Source organism: Trichechus manatus, unplaced genomic scaffold, assembly GCF_000243295.1.
Source record: "Trichechus manatus latirostris isolate Lorelei unplaced genomic scaffold, TriManLat1.0 scaffold00084, whole genome shotgun sequence".
In the NCBI taxonomy this organism is placed as follows: Eukaryota; Metazoa; Chordata; class Mammalia; order Sirenia; family Trichechidae; genus Trichechus; species Trichechus manatus.
The window spans coordinates 753,957-775,369 of NW_004444020.1; the positions used below are offsets into that span (position 1 = coordinate 753,957).

The 21,413-nt window shown below is 38.9% G+C and overlaps 2 protein-coding genes across 10 annotated transcripts in view; one reads left to right on the forward strand and one right to left on the reverse strand.

Moving 5' to 3' along the window:
- The window catches only part of ATP2C1 (ATPase secretory pathway Ca2+ transporting 1), a 187,601-nt gene extending 185,132 nt beyond the window's left edge, over positions 1-2,469 (forward strand). For 8 of the 9 annotated variants that reach the window (XM_023735944.1, XM_012556983.2, XM_012556984.2 and 5 more), the window contains 2 exons: positions 504-645; positions 2,049-2,469. In XM_023735944.1, the coding sequence (XP_023591712.1) occupies positions 504-645; positions 2,049-2,179 (273 nt within the window). In that variant the 3' untranslated portion in view covers positions 2,180-2,469. The remainder of the gene's footprint in view (positions 1-503; positions 646-2,048) is intronic. The other variant, XR_002824858.1, reaches the window with a different exon arrangement.
- Positions 2,470-18,624: 16,155 nt separating this feature from the next.
- Positions 18,625-21,413, reverse strand: part of ASTE1 (asteroid homolog 1) — a 21,526-nt gene continuing 18,737 nt past the window's right edge. The window contains exons 4-5 of the mRNA XM_004381397.2: positions 20,739-20,934; positions 18,625-19,348 (exon numbers count right to left, since the gene is read on the reverse strand). Of these exons, the coding sequence (XP_004381454.1) occupies positions 19,015-19,348; positions 20,739-20,934 (530 nt within the window). The 3' untranslated portion in view covers positions 18,625-19,014. The remainder of the gene's footprint in view (positions 19,349-20,738; positions 20,935-21,413) is intronic.

Consider the following 21,413-nt stretch of genomic DNA (forward strand, 5'->3'; position numbering starts at 1 on the left):
TGGTTTTGACTAATTTTTAAAGAGGCTGTAGTTTTTTGTTTAAAAAGGCAGTTTTGCTTTTCAAGGACACACATAACTACTTTTGTTCTTCGGTAAAGCTTGTTAGGTTATCTACCTTAATGAATGGGTAGAGGTGATTTAGCATAGTAATCATATGCAAATAAAGCTTTTTAATGTTTTGGGATTCTAAAATAAGTTTTCTTTCTTCCTATGGTCTCATTTATATAGTATCACTTTTTTTTAAGCAAGCTTGTTCTTGATAAATGGAAGCTTCTTTAAAATTTACCCTTATTCAATCTGAATTATTCAAAAACAATAGTTAAAAGATTTTATGATACTAATATTATAGAATTCGGTGATTACAAAAATTTCTCTTTTTTGGGGGGCACTAATTTACACAGTGTTACTGTTTCAAGCTTATTAAAAAATTGTGGCAGTGAATGTAACAATAACGAAGCTGCTTCTATGACCAAGAAGTAATGAACTCTCCACTCTGCCTACAGACCAAGTCTGTGTTTGAGATTGGACTCTGCAGTAATAAAATGTTTTGCTATGCAGTTCTGGGATCCATCATGGGACAGTTACTAGTTATTTACTTCCCTCCACTTCAGAAAGTTTTTCAGACCGAGAGCCTAAGCATACTGGGTAAGTAAAATGTTATCTTTATAATTTATGTGTTTTAGATGAATTGTCTTAAGTATTTTCTACATTTGCTCTAATACTTTTTTTTTTTTTTTTAAACATTGAAATGTAAAAATGACTGACTTGATTTGAGAAAAGAATATGCTCTATTTCTTCATTTGGGAAATTCAGGGAGTGACTCACCTAACGGTTGTTGTTGGTTGTAGTGAAGTCAATTCTGACTCATGGCGACCCAAGGTGCCTTAGGGTAGGTTCCAACTGCCAACTTTTTAGCTAGTAGTTGAGTGCTTAACTGTGTGTGCCACCTAGGCACTAACTCTAGGGTTTTTGATTTCTTTATAGATTATCATTTGTTAAGATATCAAATTGGTGATTCTGAAGTATGGCAAATCAAAATATGTTATAGAGTAATTGTAGTTTATAACTTTTATGTGCTGTTTTAGTCTTGTATGGAGAGAAAACAAGATAGATTTACAAATTGTTTTTTAAAATTCTAATTTTTGATAATTAAGCTAATATTTTACTATCTTGCTAGTTTGCACATTCTAATTTTTATGAAATAAGTTTGATTCTTTAAAAGCAGAAAGTTGCAGTAAGATTCCATGGAAGTTTGACATTATCATCCGTATACTATGCATTAAATAAATGTATTAGGACATGGTATATTAAAAGTTAATCTTCATATGTAAGTGTGAAGAAAGATGATATATTTCATGGTAATGCTACTGTTAAGTCTTGGGGTTTTAAGTTAATTTGGTATATTTATGAAAATGAGTGTGATACACCCTCACTGTATTTTTTGCTGTGAGTTAAAATTTACCTTAAAGTTGATCTAGTTTAATTTCTATATATTCTATATTCACATCCTTTCCTCTTTAAAAAGGAGTTTTAAGGAGACAGCTGCAATTTTTTAAGCAGTAAGAACTGAGAGAATGTGGATATTACTGTAAAGGCATGATCTTTAAAAGATCAGCCCTTGTAGACTTACAAATTGAATAAACAGATGTACGTTTCCAAGTAATCTTTTCAATCAGATAGTTACCACTGCTTAAAAAGTACCTTTTATAGGCTGTGTCACTACTGCATAGAGAACTCCTCTTGCTTATGTTACTGTTAAAGGCCAGCCACCTGAGGTTAACCCGTGGTTCAGGGAAAGTGGTCAGGGGTGGAGGTTCTAGTTCTGGATGCTGCCTTTTCTAGTCTGTGACTTTGGATGAATCATGTAGTACCTTTGAGCCTTACTTTTTCCATTTTTAAACTGAGGATGATTGTGTCTAACCTTATGGAATGGTTGTGAAACAATATATTTAAAAGCTGTGGTAAACTGCTAGGAAAATGAAAGCTATTAAACTTTGCGGCTGTGTTTCAAAGAATTGTAAAACCTCTTTTCTTTTTCTCTCTCACAGATCTGCTGTTTCTTTTGGGTCTCACCTCATCAGTGTGCATAGTGGCAGAAATTATAAAGAAGGTGGAAAGGAGCAGGGAAAAGATCCAGAAGCATGTTAGTTCAACATCGTCGTCTTTTCTTGAAGTATGATGCATATTGCATTCTTTTATTTGCAAACTGGGAATTGCAGTCTGAGGATCACTTGGAAGGGCAAGTTCAAGAGGATAAAAGAAGATCTGAGAACTTTTAAACTTTTCATTGACTGAAAATGAGCGTTAATGTTCAAGACTTGATTTGAGACTTTAACCTGCTGGCAGACCCAAATGAAATTATGCAACTTTGATAACATAACTCTTCATTTAAATTGGCTTTTGCGATTGAGTGGAACTTTATAAAGCATATGAGCAGTTATTTAATTTAAAAAAAAAAAAAAAAAAAAAGACGAAGCCTGAACCACCTTCTGCACTTAAAGAGGTCTAACGGTATAAATACACGATCTATCTTAGATATAAATCTTTTTTTTTTTATTTTTAAATATTGTACTATTTATGGTGGTGGGGCTTTCTTACTAATAAAAAAAATAAATTTTATCATTTCAAAGGCATTCTGTTTGGTTTAGAAGTTGAGTCCCAGGAGTGCCATATTTCAGCTACTGTATTTTCTTTTTCCTGCAATGTCAGCAGCTCCGGTACCTTGTGCTACCATTTTTGTATCTCAAGTTTTTTGCACAGGATGTGACCACTGTCAGATCACTGTTCTTTTCTTTCTTTTTGTGATTGAAAAGGCCTACCCTGCAATTTGAAGTAAATGTTTGCTTTTCTTAGTAGGTGTAAATCGTTGCTTTTCTTTTTTAGGCATGAGTCTTTGTTCTAGCAAAATTAATACAGGGTTGTCAAGTGGCATTCTAGTTTGCGTGCCAGTGTCTGTAATTAACATTTAGTCATAGGATCAAAATCATTTAAGACTGATTAGGCTGAATTTTATAACAAATTATATTAACATGTCATGCCTCTTTTTGAGTTAAATATAAATATATACTCTGTCAAACATCATTTTGTCATCGCCTAAATATAAATCCAAGTACCTCAGCTGCATAATTGATTTTCATTATTTTTAATGTTTTGTGTGTGTTTTTAAGCATACTTTTTAGGAAGTATAGCCTGCTACATTTAAAGAATAAAAAGGCCCCGAACCCAAACAGTTTTATGAATCAGAATATAAGTGGAAGATTGTGTGCTGACCTTCTGCTTCATGTACCTGCAGGTTCTTTGGCCTACATTGCAGCTGGCCACGGCACAACCCTGAGTCTGTCCCTTCTGCTTCCACCGTTTATCCTCTGCTTCTTTGTGCTTCACTGGGCACGCTAAAGAAATAGATGGGTTTGCTTTGTGTAATGCCATCAGTTTTTACAGTGACTTGATGAGGTGTAGGTAATTTGTTTCAAGTGTATGGCACATCTGGACCAGAAATTCAAAATTAGAAATCCATTCTCCTATTCAATATTTCTAACTATAAACAGAAATGGGTCTTAAATTCTTACAGGTTTAATTCTTCTCTAAGTTAGTAAATTTTATAATAATTCTACATTTTAAAAAACTGTCAGGATAAGCCACTTTCTAGCTTTTATCACCAATATTAAACTGCAGGTGTTAGCACTGAGAAATACTGTCCTTAATGATAGGGAAAAAGATCTATTCTTTGAGTCCTTGTTACTGAAACAGTTGCATTTAGTAGCTGAAATGCCTGCAATTTATTCTACTTTACCCTTTAAGGCTGAATAGTCAAATGTACATTGTTCCTTTTCATTACTTTACACGGAGGCCATTTTGCAATCAGCTTTATCTTCAGTGATTTGATATACCTAAATTTTGTAATGATTTTTCTTCTCTGTTACAAAGACTTGAAGTACATATCACATGCATGTCAATCTTTTTCCTTGTATTTTAGGCTCAGAGTATGGTAGTATGAAATAAATGTGCCTATCCTTTCATTTGATTTTTGAACTATATAAAATAAGATCATTTAAGTTAATGACCTTCTGTGGGACTGTTAGCATTAATAATTATCCATAGGGATGTTGAAGATACAGAAATAAGGGAATATTCATAGTATACAGAATGTGTGCTTTAAAAAGAAATTAAATGTACATTATAGATCTACTACAGCCAGATTTTAATTTTCCATTGTATATTCATCCAAATTAGCATGGATCATTTAAATGTACTAATAAGTAAATTTTTTAATTTTTACTCCATTTTCTAGCCCTAGGGTTTGCTACCTGTTGCCCTTGAGTCAGTTTTAACTCTTGGTGACCCCATGTGTTTCTAGAACTGTGTTCCATAGGGTTTTCAGTGGCTATAACATGGAGTCCCTGGGTGGCGCAAATGGTTAAGCACTTGACTGCTAGCCAAAAAGTTGGCAGTTCGGACCCACCCAGAGGTGCCCTGGAAGACAGGTATGACAATCTGCTTCTGAAAGGTCACACAGCCTTGAAAACCCTATGGAGCAATTCTACTCTGCACACGTGGGGTTGCCACGAGTTGGAATTGACTCAACTGCCGCTAACAACAATAACAACAGTAAATCTTACGGAAGTAGATGACTGGCCTTTCTTCTGTGGTGCCACTGGGTGGATTCAAACCACCAACCTTCTGGTTAGTAGTCAAGCGCAAACCATTTGTGCTACTAGGGACCTTTATAGAGTCCTTAATAATATGTACTTATTTGATTTTTCCTTGTTAAACTATCTAATGAAGTTCTTTGACCCAGAGTCACTACAATGTAAATACATTCAGGAAGAAAACAAGAAACTTAAGATAATTCACAGTCTATATGGACAATTCTCAAATATTCAAAACTGGCTGCATAGAAACCGCTGAGCATGTTCTGTCACATTTGTGTTGGACATTGCATGACCTAGGGATGAAACAAGTGCCAAACCAGACAACTCAAAGAACTTCCTTGTCTTAGTTATCTAGTGCTGCAGAACAGAAATACCACAAATGGATGGCTTTAACAAAGAAATTTATTCTCTCACAGTTTAGGAGGCTAGAAGTCGGAATTCAGGGTGCCAGCTCCAGGGGAAGGCTCTCTCTCTCTTGCTTGTCGGCTCTAGGGGAAGGTCCTTGTCATCAATCTGGGAGCTTCTCCTGATCTAGCAGTGTCTCAGTGCAGGGACCCTGGGTCCAAAGGACGAGCTGTTCTCCTGGCTCTTGTTTCTTGGTGGTAAGAGGTCCCTCCGTCCTTCTGCTTATTTCTCTTTTTATGTCTCAAAAGAGATTCCCTTAAGATATAACCTAGATTGAGTCCTGCCTCATTAACATAACTGCCTCTAATCCGGCCTCATTAACATTATAGAGGTAGGATTTACAACACATAGGAAAATCACATCAGATGACTAAATGGTGGACAATCACGCAGTACTGGGAAGCAAGGCCTAGCCAAGTTGATACATACTTTTGGGGGACACACTTCAATCCATGACAGTCCCCCTGAGGAGAAGGGCTTTATTTAACAGCAGTGACCTGCAGCTCACCTGGATCAGACATGGTTTTTACCTTTCATGCCCATGCAGGGTACATCTGATAAATTGGTAGTCTTTCTGAAATCACTAAGTTTTGATTTCTTTATTACATTATTTAAATGAGTATTGGCCATACTTAAAATAGTTTCTCACCGAAATGAATTGGCGGTAAACAGTATCTCATCCTGGGACCTTAACGTCAAGGTTGCTTTCTGCCTCTGTCATTTGGCAGTTCATATGCATTTTATTTCCACATACAACTTACCTAAGAACTTAGGTGGATGAATCGTCTTTTCAGTAAACATTTATTGAGCACCTGGTATGTGCTTAGAAGTAGAAAGATGACAGCATGCCTGCCCTTCAGGAGCCTGTGTGCAGGGGTGGCGAGGGATATAACTGTTAGCAAGCTGTTTCAAGAGAGTTAGTAGTGGTCTTTGCACATGTATTTTGAAAATACACATACATTAAAATGTGTCCAACATACATTTCCTTGACCTTGGCATTTGAAAAATCTGAATGCATTTTTTAGAAGGCTGAGCTCATGCAATCCAAACAGTAGCTGATTTCTATACATGGTGTGGGTAATATTAATCCCAACTGGTGTGTAACTGGACAAACAAATCACCTTAATAATTAAGTGTCCTTGAGTTCAGTTAGCAGTTGGTATGATTATTGACTCTTGTTTAAAAACCTATTTTGGGTTTTGGTTGCTGGAGTTACTTTACTAATAGTGGGTAATGGTTAACCTATACCTGGTATTAATGCAGATGTAACAGTCTGCAAACATTGTTGTAGGTTTTAGATTTATAAGGAAATAGGAGGTAGCATCTTATCATCAGAGCCCTGGTGGTGCAATGGTTAAGACCTCAGCTGCTAACCAAAAGGTTGGCAGTTTGACTCTACCAGCTGCTGCTTAGAAACCCTAAGGGGAAGTTCTACTCTGCCCTATAGGGTCACTGTGAGTAAGAATTTGACTCGATGGCAATGAACGATCTTACTGTCATAGTTCTCAGTCTTAACTCTGGAGACCAATATGAAAGACATCCAAGTACAGTGGTAGATGCTGTTCAGGATGCTATAGTAGCTTGCAGGAGAAAAATCATATCATAGGGAGCAATTGCCAGAAAAAGCATTTCATAGGGAGCAGATGCCAGCTATTACTGGCATCTGAATTGGGCTTCAATTTGGAAATCTCCAGCAGAGAAGCAGCAGAATGGCAACCAAAGGGCACAGACTCTGCAGAGATGTTGGTGAGGACTGGGGGCCACATGTGAGAGTTACACGGTACACTGTGAGGAGGTGGACACATTGGCAGGAGCCTAGCAGTAAGTAGGAAGCATTTGACTTTGTCTCAGAGCGTACTGGAGGAATTCAAGAGTGTGACGCGAGTTTGAAATTTTCTCTTGTAACATGCTGATGGCAGCATGGAGGGTGGCTTGTAAAAACTGGCAACAGAGACTCATTAGAAAATCGTGGAAGCTTAAGGAGTGTACTAATTTCCTAGAGCTACCATAATAAAATACTACAAGCTAGGTGGTTTATAAGGAAAGAATTTTAGTCACACAGTTCGGGAGGCTAGAAGTCCAAATCAACGTATCTGCTATGTTGGGACTTAGGGCTCTGAGGGAGAATCTGTTTCACGCCTCTCCTAGCTTTGGTGGCTGCAGGCAATCCTTGGCGTTCCTTGGCTGCCAGTCTCTGCTTCTGTCTTTCTGTCTCTGTGTATCTTCTCTTTTTTTTTATAAGACACCACTCATGCAGATTAGGCCTTGCCCTGCTCCAGTATAATCATGTTAATTTATAACATCTTTAAAGACCCTATTTCCAAACAAGGTCCCATTCACAGGTACAGGGGTTAGAACTCATACTTTTTTTGAGAACACAGTTCATAGCAAGGGGTAAAGGGATAAATGAGTCAAGGTGGTCAGTATGGAGAGGAAGGCATGCTGTATCAGTCTTCTGAGATACAGCATTTGATATGACTACAGGGGGGAGTGGAGAAAAACATGAAAGGTGCTCCAGATTCTGGCCTTCTGGCTTGAGTAGTAGAGCTGTTGACAGAATAGCCAAAACCAAACAGGCTTTAGTGGGACACAAGTCAGTTTGAAATGTGAAGTCTGTGGTGTCTTTGAGACGTTCCAATGGACATGTGGAGGTTTCTAGCACAGAATGAATTATAAGCCAGGAGCAGAAGTTTCCTTTTACAAGCATTAATATTTTGTTAAAAGCAGTAATTGAAAGTAAACTTAGCTTTGACAGAAAAAGATATTTTGAAATGTAATTTCTTTGGCATAGTTATCACTATGAATCAGCAAACAATTGTATAAATTCAAAATGCAAGGCTGAGGTTTTGTTCAAATTCTATATTAAACGCAAATTTGAAGTAGATGATAGACAGACTCCTGGATCCCTGACTGCTGGATTTCAGTCAATCCCAAACGATAATAAAAATTATGACCAGAGTTCATGGAAAATATCCTGCCATAGTGGTATATTGGCTAAAGGGTTAACAGTTCATCTTTCAACACAAACCACCTCCTCTTTCACTCAGGATCAGTTTATCCCCAGAATGAGTCAAGGCAGCGAAGTAAATGTATACAATGGAGAATTCTGAGTCTTAGGCTGTCACTTTGTTATTTAAAGTAAGCTACATTCCAATATATATATTATTGTGAAGTTCAAAAAGAACTATATTTCTTGTGACCCTTAGTCAGACTGTATAATGCTGTTTCCTGTCCAAGAACCCCCTGTACAGATAAGCCTGGATATATGATCATTGGAAGAATATTATTCAACTTGACTTTGAAAGCCCTGAACATTTCAGCCCTCCTTTATTTTTATTTATTGTTACTATTTATTTTTTTATTGTACTTTAGATGAAGATTTACAGAACAAACAGTTTCTCATTAAACAGTATACATATTGCTTTATGACAATGGTTAACCCCACAACATGTTAACACTGTTCTTTGCAACCTTGGGTTCCCTATTACCAGCTTTCCTGTCCCCTCCTGCCTTCTAGTCCTTGTCCCTGGACTGTTGTGCTCCATTAGTCTGGTTTTGTTTTATGGGGCTGTCTAATCTGTCAGCCCTCCTTTATTATAGAGCTTTCAAAATGAATCTGTTTTTAAGGTTACTGACTGGAAAACACTGATCTGAATTATTAGTAGCACTTTATGTATACACACACACGTATATAGTAAATGGAAGTTTGTTGTGCATGGAAACCACACTGAGTGCACAGCATTAGTATTAGAAAATAGCTACTTGTTCAGAACAGGTAATTTATGGCAGGAGAGCGGAAGACAATGCTAATTTTGTTCACTTAACTCATAATTCTTCCGCGGACCTTTCTAGCCTCATTTCCCACACAATGCTTCAACACCAATCTACTTCCAGGTCTTCTTGGACACTCTGCCTTCAACTGGAAATTCTCTTTCCTCTGCCTCATTTTTTTTTTAATATATTGTTTATTTTTTTTGTTTAGTTTTGTTGTTGAGAATATATACAGTGAAACATACACCAATTCAACAGTTTCTACATGTGCAATTCAGTGACACTGATTACATTCTTCGAGTCATACATCCATTCTCACCCTCCTTTTCTGAGTTCCTCCCCCATTAACATAAACTCACTGTCCTCTAATATTCCTATCTAATCTCTGTTGTCACTTTGATCTCATATAGATAGTTCTTAAAAAGAGCATAATGCCCAAGGCAGACATTTTTTACTAGTTAAGGTAGACTATTGTTTAGTTTTAAGAAGACCTTAGGGGATATTTTTTAAGGTTTGAAGATTATCTCAGGGCATGTTTCTGAGGTGGCTCTGTAGCTGTTAGGCTTGTCAGAACTGCCCCTCATCTCAACCCCAAGGCTTCCCCATCACTATATTTCTTTAGCAGTAATTGCATTGTTCTACTTGGTAACATTTTGAGCAGAAACCACATCTCACTGAGCAGTCACTGATGGAAACTGGGCAAATTGTTCTACATGAGTTCCAGAAGTCCATTTTAGAGCTCTGTATTTCTGGCCCTTAATTCAAACAAAATGTGCTTCTTAATGCAGTATTTTAAACAAATATGAATCCACTCAACCACATTAAAAGCAATGTTCTGTTACGACCTTCTGTGTGATAAGTAAAGTGCCCCCCCCCTTAGTTGAGAAACAGCCAAGTGGTGCCATCTTGTGGTCGTAAAATATGTAATGCCTTGACCAACTGCCATTTTTCACCAAGTCTGTCTTAAAAACATTATGAAATGTCTTGGTATGTGAGTTTAAAAAACATGATCCTTGGAGCTAAACAAATAGATGATTTTGTAGAAAATGTGTGCGTGACAGGAAAGAGATGACAAGCTTTATATCTAAGCATTATTAGATCAGTTTTAGAAAGTTATAAATGTAATTTCTCATTCATGTTCCTTTCTTATACTTAGCCATATGGTTGCATGGTGTGAGTACATTAGATTTTGGAAGTATCTTTGTACATGGAGCTAGTATGGATGACCCATGAATTAGCTAGAGGTGTGACAAGTTAGGGAAACAGTTTATTTTAATCCTCCCTAACTCACTTACATGGAACTACTGATTTAGTTTTGGGGTTGGCAAGCTTCAGCTCTGGGGCTAAATCCAGCCTACTGCCTGTTTTGTAAATAAAGTTTTATTGGAAGAGAGCCAAATACATTTATGTATTGTCTGTCACTGCTTTCATGCTACAACAGAAGAGATGAATAGATGTGACAAAACCATATGGTCCACAAAACTAAAATAATTCCTATTTTTACATTAAAAGTTTGCTGACCCCTCATTTAGACATTTGAAAAAAGGAGACTGGGCCTATGCATACATTCAATGGACCAGAAAGGAAGTGGCATCAATTTTCGCTACCCTCCAATCTCCCAACAGGTGTTTTCTCTGGCATGGATGTGCTTGGTAGCAGATATGATATCAGTGACTCCTCTTAGGCTCCACCAAGGCTCCCACGTGGAGAAAGTCAGAGTCTCTGTTCTCAGATCATCATCAATGGGAAGGATATGCCAGCTGTTGTCGGTCCCACCTCATCACCAAGGCCCCTGGTTCTTGTAGTAGGTGGAGAGTTCTGACTTGCTGTCTCATCTGAGTTGTTGTGCCTTCTTCCAAACACACCCATGCGTGCGCGCGCACACACACACTCCCTGCTCACCCAGGCTTTCATCCATAAAAAGAAAGTCTGCTCCTCACTGGTCTCTCTGCCCCTTCTACCTCTTTGGGGTGCAGAAGAAAAGTGGGGCATCCTTCTCACTGATTGTTTCCTCCTAATACAGACACAGAGAAACAGACTTAATTTGAATAGGCTAAAGTCTATTATCTTGGAAGACAATGTTTAATAATAGTAGAAACCACAGTATCTAAAAGCACAGACTTGGGAAAAACACACTTTAATTTTCTCAGAACATTCTAAACCAAAACATATTGCATAATATTTCTCACATTTCTAAAAAGATTCATGGCAATATTTCTTACTGAATTCCTTTTATGATCCACCCTGGTTGTCTATGACTTACTGCTTTACAACATAGATTATGGTTATAACAGGGTCCATTTCTTAATAGTCTGTCTTTAAAAAAACAACTTGCCTAGGAACTAGAAAGGCTATTGTCCTTTGTGACTAGAAATTTGGGCTTGTGATGTCACCATTCCCAGATGTCAACACTGAAGGCTACCTTCTCCCCTCCCATTTTTACCTCTCGTTTTTGATAGTTATTGGGGCAAGGCAGGGTGAGGTTGGAAGGTTGCTCCATTGATGCCATACTTTCCAGAGACTTCAGATGTTAAACATTTCTCTGATTATAAGACATCATGCTCATTGGAGACATTTTGTAAACAGAGGAGTAGAATAGGAAAGCATTTCATAATCTCAGCACCCGAAGATCATAAATGTCGAGGGTTTAATGTAATCTCTATCCCTGACTTTTCCTTATGCTCCAGATATATATCCAACTGCCTAACATGTTGCCACTAAACTCCCTCAAAGGTATGTCAAACTTAACATATCCACAACAGAACCGCTGATTTCCCCACTTTCCAGCTAGACCCTGTCCTACACGAATGATAAATAGGAAATTTGAAAGGGAGCGTTCCTGCCATTGTTCTAATGAAGGCATAAAAATTACATATTACTATAGTAATTTTGGAGCCCTGGTGGGACAGTGGTTGAGAGCTACTTCTACTAACCAAAAGGTTGGCAGTTTGAATCCACCAGATGCTCCTTGGAAGCCCTATGGGGCAGTTCTACTCTGCTTTATTGGGTTGCTCTGAGTCAGAATCGACTTGACAGCACATAAGAACGATAGCGATTTTGGCAATAATTCGTAACAGTTCTTACTGGTACATTTACAAGCCCCATTTTCAGAAACTGTTTCCATATTTGTCGGAGCAAGTTCACTTACTGACATATGAATTAATCCACATAATCCTTTCTACATCTTGACATCATGAAATATAAAGTGAATCACTGTGTATCTGTGATAACCTGCATTGAGCCACTGTGCAAAGTCGACATTTTTTCATGTCAATATCCTTTGCCTGACTTCTCCATACTGTGTAACACACATGAAACAGGTGGATGGGGGACAGTAACGCCTAGACAGGCACATGGCAGTTTTCAACATGGAAGTACCAGCGCCTCAGTTAATCCTCCAAAAAGACACCTGAAAAGTTTTCTTACTCTTGTATGCTAGCTCACATGATGGCATAATTTTTCCAGAGTTAAAATTCCAATATTGGTACATTCTAATGTTTTGTGTTGGTAAGTGTGATCAAGTTATAAGTTAACATCAGCTTTTTTCCCCCAAAAAACATTCCTAAGTTCCCCCATTCTGATGACAGTGGGTTACATTGTGCACAGAAATCTCCATGTCCCCAAAGCGATAATATCAAAATTGTTTTTCAGATACACATACAAATATACACACACACACGCACACACACATATTTATAAAATATAAATACATATATATTGAACGAAAGACTTAGCTGTTTTAACCAATATCTAAAATGATGTCAAGACTAGTAGGAATGACAGTGATTGCTTTGTGCATTGGCAACATGTTCATGTGAGTTTTTTTTTTTTTTCCCCTGAAAGCTGAACCCAGTGCAACTTGTTGGAAACACTTGTCCATGTATTATCTCACTCATCTATTTCTGCCATTTGAAGACTGGTAATTGACCTGGTGCAGTTCTGCCCTGGAATTTTAAATCTTTCTACTCAGCATGAGGTTCTCAGAATTTTTACAGCTGGCTGGACTTGAATTTGGCATTATTGAGATCTCTGGGAAGAAGTGCAAAAATAACCTCTCCTGTGTGGTTCAGAAATTTGCTGCTGGGAGGCATCTTTTTTAATACATCTGTCCAAGAGAAATGGTATTTTAATATCAAACTGGTACAAGGTACAGAATCATATTCAGCTGTCTTGACTGATGAGGTGTCAGAAAGCATTATGAGATAAACACCAAGTTCCCTGCATCCATCTCATTAAAAATACAAAGTCACCACATTTGGAGTCAGGTATTGCTAAGAGGTATCCTTTTGTAGAAGTGAAATTCTGCCTTCTGGCACTGGAGCTGGGTGCTGTCTAGGTGCCGCTCGGAGTTCACGGTTTGCCAGCAGTCAAGCAGCATGTGCAGGGGCAGCACTGAGTGGAACTGCACCCAGACTCTGCCTGGGCCTCCTAAGGGCTGTGGGGTAGCCAGGATAACCCTGGCAGCTGCAGAAGAGGAAATTCCCAGGAAGTGGTAATAGCTGCTCTTAATTTTTTTTTTTTTTCCCCTATCTCTGACCATACCCCAGGCTCTTTTAAATTAAGTTTAAAAAACAATACAGAAAATTTGGACAACAGGAGAAAGGGCAGAAGGGGCACAAGTGCTCACATGTTGTTCTCATTGGTAGGTGCTGTCGAGTCAGTTCCGACTCATAGTGACCTCATGTACAACAGATGAAACACTGCCCAGTCCTGCGCCATCCTCACAATCATTGTTATGCTTGAGCCCGTTGTTGCAGCCACTGTGTCAATCCGTCTTGTTGAAGGTCTTCCTCTTTTTCGCTGGCCCTCTACTTTACCAAGCATGTCCTTCTCCAGGGACTGGTCCCTCCCGATAGTGTGTGCAAAGTACGTGAGATGAAGTCTTGCCATCCTTGCTTCTAGGGAGCTTTCTGGCTGTACTTCTTCCAAGACAGATTTGTTCATTCTTTTGGCAGTCCATAGTATATGAAATATTCTTTGCCAACAGCACAATTCAAACCCATGAATTCTTCTTCGGTCTTCCTTATTCATCGTTCAGCTTTTGCATGCATATGAGGCAATTGAAAACACCATGGTTTGGGTCAGGCGCACCTTAGTCTTCAAGGTGACATCTTTTCAATAAAAAGGTCTTTCGCAGATTTGCCCAATGCTACGCGTCGTTTGATTTCTTGACTGCTGCTTCCATAGGTGTTGACTGTGGATCCAAGTAAAATGAAATCCTTGATAACTTCAATCTTTTCTCTGTTTATCATGATGCTGCTTATTGGTCCAGTTGTGAGGATTTTTGTTTTCTTTATGTTGAGGTATAATCCATACTAAGGGCCATACTCAGGTATAATCCATACTAAGGGCCATACTCTGATTTTCATCAGTGAGTGCTTCAAGTCTTCTTCACTTTCAGCAAGCAAGCTTGTGTCATCTGCATATTGCAGGTTAATGAGTCTTCCTCCAATCCTGATGCCACATGCTTCCTAATGTAGTCCAGCTTCTAGGATTACTTGCTCAGCATACAGACTGAATAAGTGTGGTCAAAGGATACAACCCTGACGAACAGTCTTCCTGACTTTAAACCACACAGTCTCCCCTTGTTCTGTTCAAATAACTGTCTCTTGGTCTATGTGCAGGTTCTGCATGAACATAAATTGTTCTGGAATTCCCATTCTTCACAGTGTTATCCCTAATTTGTTATGATCTACACAGTCGAATGCCTTTGCATAGTCAATAAAACACAGGTAAACATCTTTCTGGTATTCTCTGCTTTCAGCCAGGATCCATCTGACGTCAGCAGTGATAGCCCTCATTCGACGTCCTCTTCTGAATCTCGCCACAACTATGGATCTTTTCCAGTCGGTTGGCCAGGATGCTGTCTTCCAAATTTCTTGACATAGATGAGTGAGCACCTCCAGTGCTGCATCCATTTGTTGAAACGTTTCAATTGGTATTCTCTCAATTCCTGGAGCCTCGTTTTTCACCATTCCCTCCAGGGCAGCTTGGACTTCTTCCTTCAGTAACATTGGTTCTTGATCATATGCTACCTCCTGAAATAGTTGAATGTCAACCAATTTTTTCAGCACAGTGACTCTGTGTATTCCTTCTATCTTCTTTTGATGCTTTCTGTGTCATTCAATATTTTCCTCATAGAATCCTTCAATATTGCAACTTGAGCCTTGAAATTTTTCTTCAGTTCTTTCAGCTTGAGAAATTGCTGAGCATGTTCTTCTCTTTGGGTTTTCTAACTCTAGGTCTTTGTACACTTCATTATAATACTTTGTCTTCTCAAGCCACCCTTTGAAATCTTCTGTTCAGCTCTTTTACTGCATCATTTCTTCCTTTCACTTTAGCTACTCTATGTTCCAGAGCAAGTTTCAGAGTCTCTTCTGACATCCATTTTGTCTTTTCTTTCTTTCCTGTTTTTTAAATGACCTTGTGCTTTCTTTGTGTATGATGTCCTTGATGTCATTCCCCAACTCGTCTGGTCCTTGGTGATTAATGTTCCGTGTGTCAAATCTATTCTTGAGATGGTCTTTAAATTCAGGTGGGATATATTCAAGGTCGTATTTTGGCTCTTGTGGACTTGCTCTAATCTTCTGCAGCTTCAACTTGAACTTGCTTGTGAGCAACTGATGGTCTGTTCCGCAGTCGGCCTCTGGCCTTGTTCTAACTGATAATATTGAGCTTCTCCATCTTCTCTTTCCACAGATGTAGCCGATTTGGTTTCTGTGTAGTCTACCTGGCAAGGTCCATGTGTATGTTGTTGTTGTTAGGTGCCAGTCCAGTCAGTTCTGACTCATAGCGACCCAATGTACAACAGAACAGCCCCATCCTGCACCATCCCCACAATCATTGTTATGCTTGATCCCATTGTTGCAGCCACTGTGTCAGTCCCTCTCGGTGAGAGTCTTCCTCTTTTTTGCTGACCATCTACCAAGCATGATGCCCTTCTCCAGGGAGTGGTCCTTCCTGATAACATGTCCAAAGTATGTGACACAGTATGTGAGACAAAGTCTCACCATCCTTGCTTCTAATAATGACAATTCGGGTGTACTTGTTCCAAGACAGATTTGTTTGTTCTTCTGGCAGTCCATGGTATATTCAATATTCTTTGCCAACACCATAACTCAAAGGCATCAGTTCTTCTTTAGTCTTCCTTATTCACTGTCCAGCTTAAACCTGCATATGAGGTGACTGAAAAACACCATAGCTTGGGACAGGTGCACCTAAGTCCTCAAAGTGACATCTTTGTTTTTTAACGCTTTAAACAGGTCTTTTGAGCAGATTTGCCCAATGCAGTGTGTCGTTTGATTTCTTGACTGCTGCTTCCAGCAGTTGATTGTTGATTGTGGATCCAAGTAAAATGAAATCCTTGACAACTTCAATCTTTTCTCTGTTTATCATGATGTTGCTTATTGGTCCAGTTGTGAGGATTTTGGTTTATGTTGAAGTATAATCCATTCTGAAGGCTGTAGTCTTTGATCTTCATCAGTAAATGCTTCAAGTCTTCTTCATTTTCAGCAAGCAAGGTTGTGTCATCTGCATGTTGCAGGTTGTTAATGAGTCTTCCTCCAGTTCTGATGCTGTGTTCTTCATATAGTCCAGCTTCTTGGATCATATGCTCAACATACAGATTGAATAAGTATGGTGATACACACCTTTCTTGACTTTAAACCACGCAATATCTCCTTGTTCTGTTTTTTCATCTCTCCAGGTTTAGCCCTAAAATTTACTCAGCTGTCCAGAGTTCCTCTTGTTATATAAATTGCTGACTGAAGCCTTGCCCTTCCAAAGCCTCAAGTGAGATTTCATTTGCTAGAACTGAGACAGAAGGAGCAGGCTCTAAAGGGTTGATTGAAAACAGATTTCACCAATGGAACGAGGGACTATAGCATTTTGTTTCTACACAGGCACTCCTTGTTTCCTTCTGTTCCTGATCTGAATTACATCCTTGTCACTTAAAGCCAAACTCAGAAGCCAGGTCTGAAAATCCTTCTGATTTACTCTCTAAATCATGTCATACTTCTTTGGTACACTCCCTCAGATATTCTATAAAGTGCCTGTGACCTCTCATCCATTACATGCAGAGAAGACATACGCAGCAGTAGGTAGGTTTCCTGAGTTCCCACAGAGAGTAAGAGTGAAGGAAGGTACTGTTAGACTTTAATTCCTGCAAGGCTGGATAATTTCAGGTGAATGGCTGTAATGGCGATGGCTAGAGGAGGGAAACTGACTTAAGTCAGCTAAAGGAGGACTGTTTCACTTGCAGTACTCCTTTTAATGAAAGAAAAAGATGACTGATGGAATTCAGTCAACTTTTAATCAAACTCTGTAGCCTGTACACTTTCCAGTTTGGTACCTCTCAAAACAGTTATTTGCCCAAACGGAAGTGAGAATGGTTTTCTAGGCAAAATTGGTGTTTTAAAAGCAGTGTTGATGATTAATGAGAAAATAGGACATTCATATTTGTATTATAATTTTCAGATTGGCCCCACACTGTAGGAGGTAATCAAGGAAAAGGGAGTATTGATATTACCAAGGTCTACATGTTTATGGTCCCCATTAGATCCAATATTTGACGGTCAAACACATCTCTTCTCAAAAATAGATGCAACTGCCTGCTTTTCATACTTCTGGGAATAACCTTGTCTTCTCATTACCATCTCTTTAGAGACATTAAAAACTACCACCATACTCTCCTAGAATAAGCAAACTTTCCTTATTTCAAGAACTCTCATTTGAAAGAGAAACCAGTTTTTAGGGTTGAAAACCTTAGGAGCAAATGAGATTGTGTTTTTGCTTTTTGCAAATGGCTAAATCTAGTCCATACGTGGGAGGTGTGTATGGACACTGGCCGATGCTCCGAAAGTATGGTTCTTCTTGGGAGTGGAGAGAACTGTTTGTCAGTCCTGTTCAGAATGGCAGCTGAAAGCAGCCTTTAGGGCTATTACTGATGGAACAGACCACTGGGAGAGTAGAGAAGAAAGGAGGAACACCACTGGAAGAAAAGTAAAATGAAGGTTGGAATGTACTTTCAGATCTTTAAGTCTTGCCCAAATCTATTCATTCCACTTGCTTCTTTTTATTTTCAAGTTCTTTATTTGGAACTGGCCAGCACCTTCCAAATCTGTTGGTGTTTATATTTTTAGTAGCCTTGGCGTGTTCCAGAAGCAAAGCCCTTCAGACTTTTTTGACTATAACCTACTGTAAGAAATATATTTTGCACAGCAATCTAATTTGTGATACACATGTGTGATACATTTTTTTAATTAAAAAATTTTAGTTATGACCCACTAAATTAATTTCACATCCCATTAGTGGGTCAAGAACACTACCGTGAAAAAAGGCCTAGAGTCTGGGATCGCTGCATGTATCTTGGATATTTTCTTCTCATTGGCTCCTCTTTCCTCCTATAGATCTAGCAGCTCAGAATATTGTTTATTTTGCCCATCACAGTTTCAACTTCCTCCTTAAAACCTGGAGCATCCCTAAAGTGCTCATCAACCCTGCCGTGGTCTCACTGACTGAGTACTTACTTTCAGAATAAAATTTTCTGTCTCACTTCCTCACTTCTAGGAGCCCCAGTGGTGCAGTGGTTAAAGTGCCTGGCTGCTAACCAAAAGGTCAGGGGTTTGAACCCACCAGCTGCTCTGTGGGAGAAAGATGTGGCAGTCTGCTCCCATAAAGATTCATAGCCTTGAAAACCCTATGGGGCAGTTCTACCCTGTCCTATAGGGTTGCTATGAGTTGGAAAGCGACTTGATGGCAGCAGGTTTGGTTTGGGTTTATCTTCACTTCTATCTTTCATGGCTCCGCCCTCTCATACTAACATATGAAGAGGAATCTGTTTTGTAAAAATTTTGAAATGGTAACAACTCAACTTCTACTTAGAGGAAATAACAGAAGGATTCGTACTCTGAAAAGACAGTTGGCTGAGTCGCTGCAGTTCAAAGGCTGTAGAATATTATCACTGGGATGGGATGGAGGATCACAGACATGTTTAAGAAACACAAAAGTTTCTTAAATCAGATTGTATTTATTAAAATCAATACAAAATATCTTGGAGTTCAAAGATTACCTGCTGTGTTGTTAATCCCCTAACAGGTTAGTGCCAAAGAGAAGAGTTAATCATTTCAACGGAAGTAACAGGAAAATTTTAAGTCAGAATTAATTACACATCTGGTTGCAGACTGAGCTTATTCAAGCTCTGAGGTCTCAGTATGCTCCTCTAAGTTTTCAACCATCAACAGCCCAAATCGATTGCTTCTCTCATGCCAACACTTCGTACCTGAGGTGGTTCTCACTCTAGTCTTTGGCCCACTGGTACCTTGTTTCTTCTGCCTTTTCTTTTTTGAATTTGATTTACCCTTTGGTAGGAATAATTCAGGAGGAGCATAGGACTGCAAGGCACTGAACAGCTGTTCATAAAGTTGCTTTGCCTCAGGACACATGCTCAGGAGATTTTCCCCAGAGGTTGTTGATGCTAGTAGGTCTCGGCATAGTCCATGCACCAGGCTTCCACTGTACAATCTGTCAAGGGGAGAAAAAGCTTAGGTTCAATGCACTGGACAGCTATCATTAATGTGGCAGAAACAAACTGAGAAACAAACATACTGAGAACTCTTACTGCTTCTGAAAAATTATTATTAAAACTAAGAATAATCTGTTCCTTGAAGGAAGGAACTAAGTTGTTATTACAAAGATTAATTATTAGCTGGTGGTACTTAACAACTTTATCAGCAAGTTAAATGATGAATGCTAACTGGTTTTGCAATTGGCCCCAAGCCAAGGGTGACCTAAAAAGGAAAGGAATAAAGGATCTCTAGGTCTAGGGCCAATTAATCCTATTCAGTAGAGGGTTCTAGGGTTAGCTCAGACATGAGGCCCAGAGATGCATTAAAAACACTATTTACTGCTAGGAAGCTTTTCACCTTGAAACATATTTATAGTCATAGCAGCAGCATATTTTGTATGTCTCTATACCACTCATTCGCTCAGCAAATATGTGAGTACTTAACTCGTATGGTAGGCACTGGCACTACAACAGTAAACAGACAATTCCCTGCCATCATAAAGCCTACATTCTAGTGGAGAGAGACAAACATTATACAATCTCAAATATTCCATTCTCTCACCATCCCCCTTTTACCTCCTGGATAGACAATCACCAAGATGGACAATCCATTGATCCTACAACTTTTTCACTGGGCCACACCCTACTGCTATCATTTTCTTCTTCCTTACCCAGCTGAAACTCCACAGTCAAGCAGGATCACTCCCTGGGACACAGGCTCAACTCCCTTGCCTCCTCTCCCTCTTCACACTTGCCTGACAAAACAACAGCCCTGGACAAAGCCCACTTACACATCTAATAGGCATCTCACTGGAATAAAAACTCCATGAGAGCAAAGACATTGTTTATTGTTTTGTTCACTACATCCCTAGCACAGAGCAGGCACTTAATAAATATCTGAATGAATGAATGATTGAGTGGACACTATGCCAGGTACTAAGAAGTACTATAAAAAAAAGAGCAAGACTAGAGTGATTGGGGTGAGGAGTAGTATTTCACATAGGGTGGTCAGGAAACACCTCTATAAGGTGACATTTGAGCGAAGACCTGAAGGAAGTTAGGGAATGAGTTATATCCTACCAACACCTGCTTTTTTTTTCTTCTCCCCCTCATATTAGTGTTTTACTTTAAGCAACTGATTTAAAAAATTTTTTTTACTGGATCCAGTCATGGAAACTTCCTTTGCAAATACAGAAATAACAATATTTTTCCCATTTCCAGCTCTTCAGCTAGAACAGTGATCCAAGATCATTTACGCTACCATTAATTATAAAAAGTAACTTTGCTTTACATGTAATTTCCCTCTTGCGTGCGTCCATGTGAAGTACAGTTTCGTGCGGTGCTTACCGAGTTAGGTCTGGCTCTGGGAGAGGAGTGGAGAGCAGCTGATTGAGATACAGCCCCATCTGCAGACAGCACTGCCACTGGCAGAAGACGTGAGCTGTGTCTAAATCCACACCCCTGCTCAGCCGGGTCTGTGCCTTCACTCTGTGCAACTCTTTACACAACATCTCGGCACCATCGTCCCTCACATCTTCCTTACCTAGATAAAGAAACAACCGAAGGGCAGTATTTCAAAAACATATCACCTTCTAGTTCTCCACATATAAAACAACATATTCCATAAAGGAGACAATTAGTTTACAAGGCTCAAATGCTTTTCTGTTTTGGCTCTTCACTATTTTAACTCCAAAGTAAAAAGCCTTGCTGTTTAAATTGAAATATTTATACTGAGATACCTTTTTTTTTTTATTGTACTTCAGGTGAAGGCTTACAGAACGAAGAGTTTCTCATGAAACAGTAGTACACATATTGTTTTCTGACATTGGTTAACAACCCCACATGTCAACCCTCTAACTTCTCAACCTTTTCTTTTAGTGAAAATACACATAGCCAAAGATACACCATTTCAAAAATTTCTACATGCGCAGTTCAGTGACATTGACTACGCTCTTCCAATTGTGCTGTTATTCTCACTTAAGATGAAGGCTTAGAGAACAAAATAGTTTCTCATTTAACAGT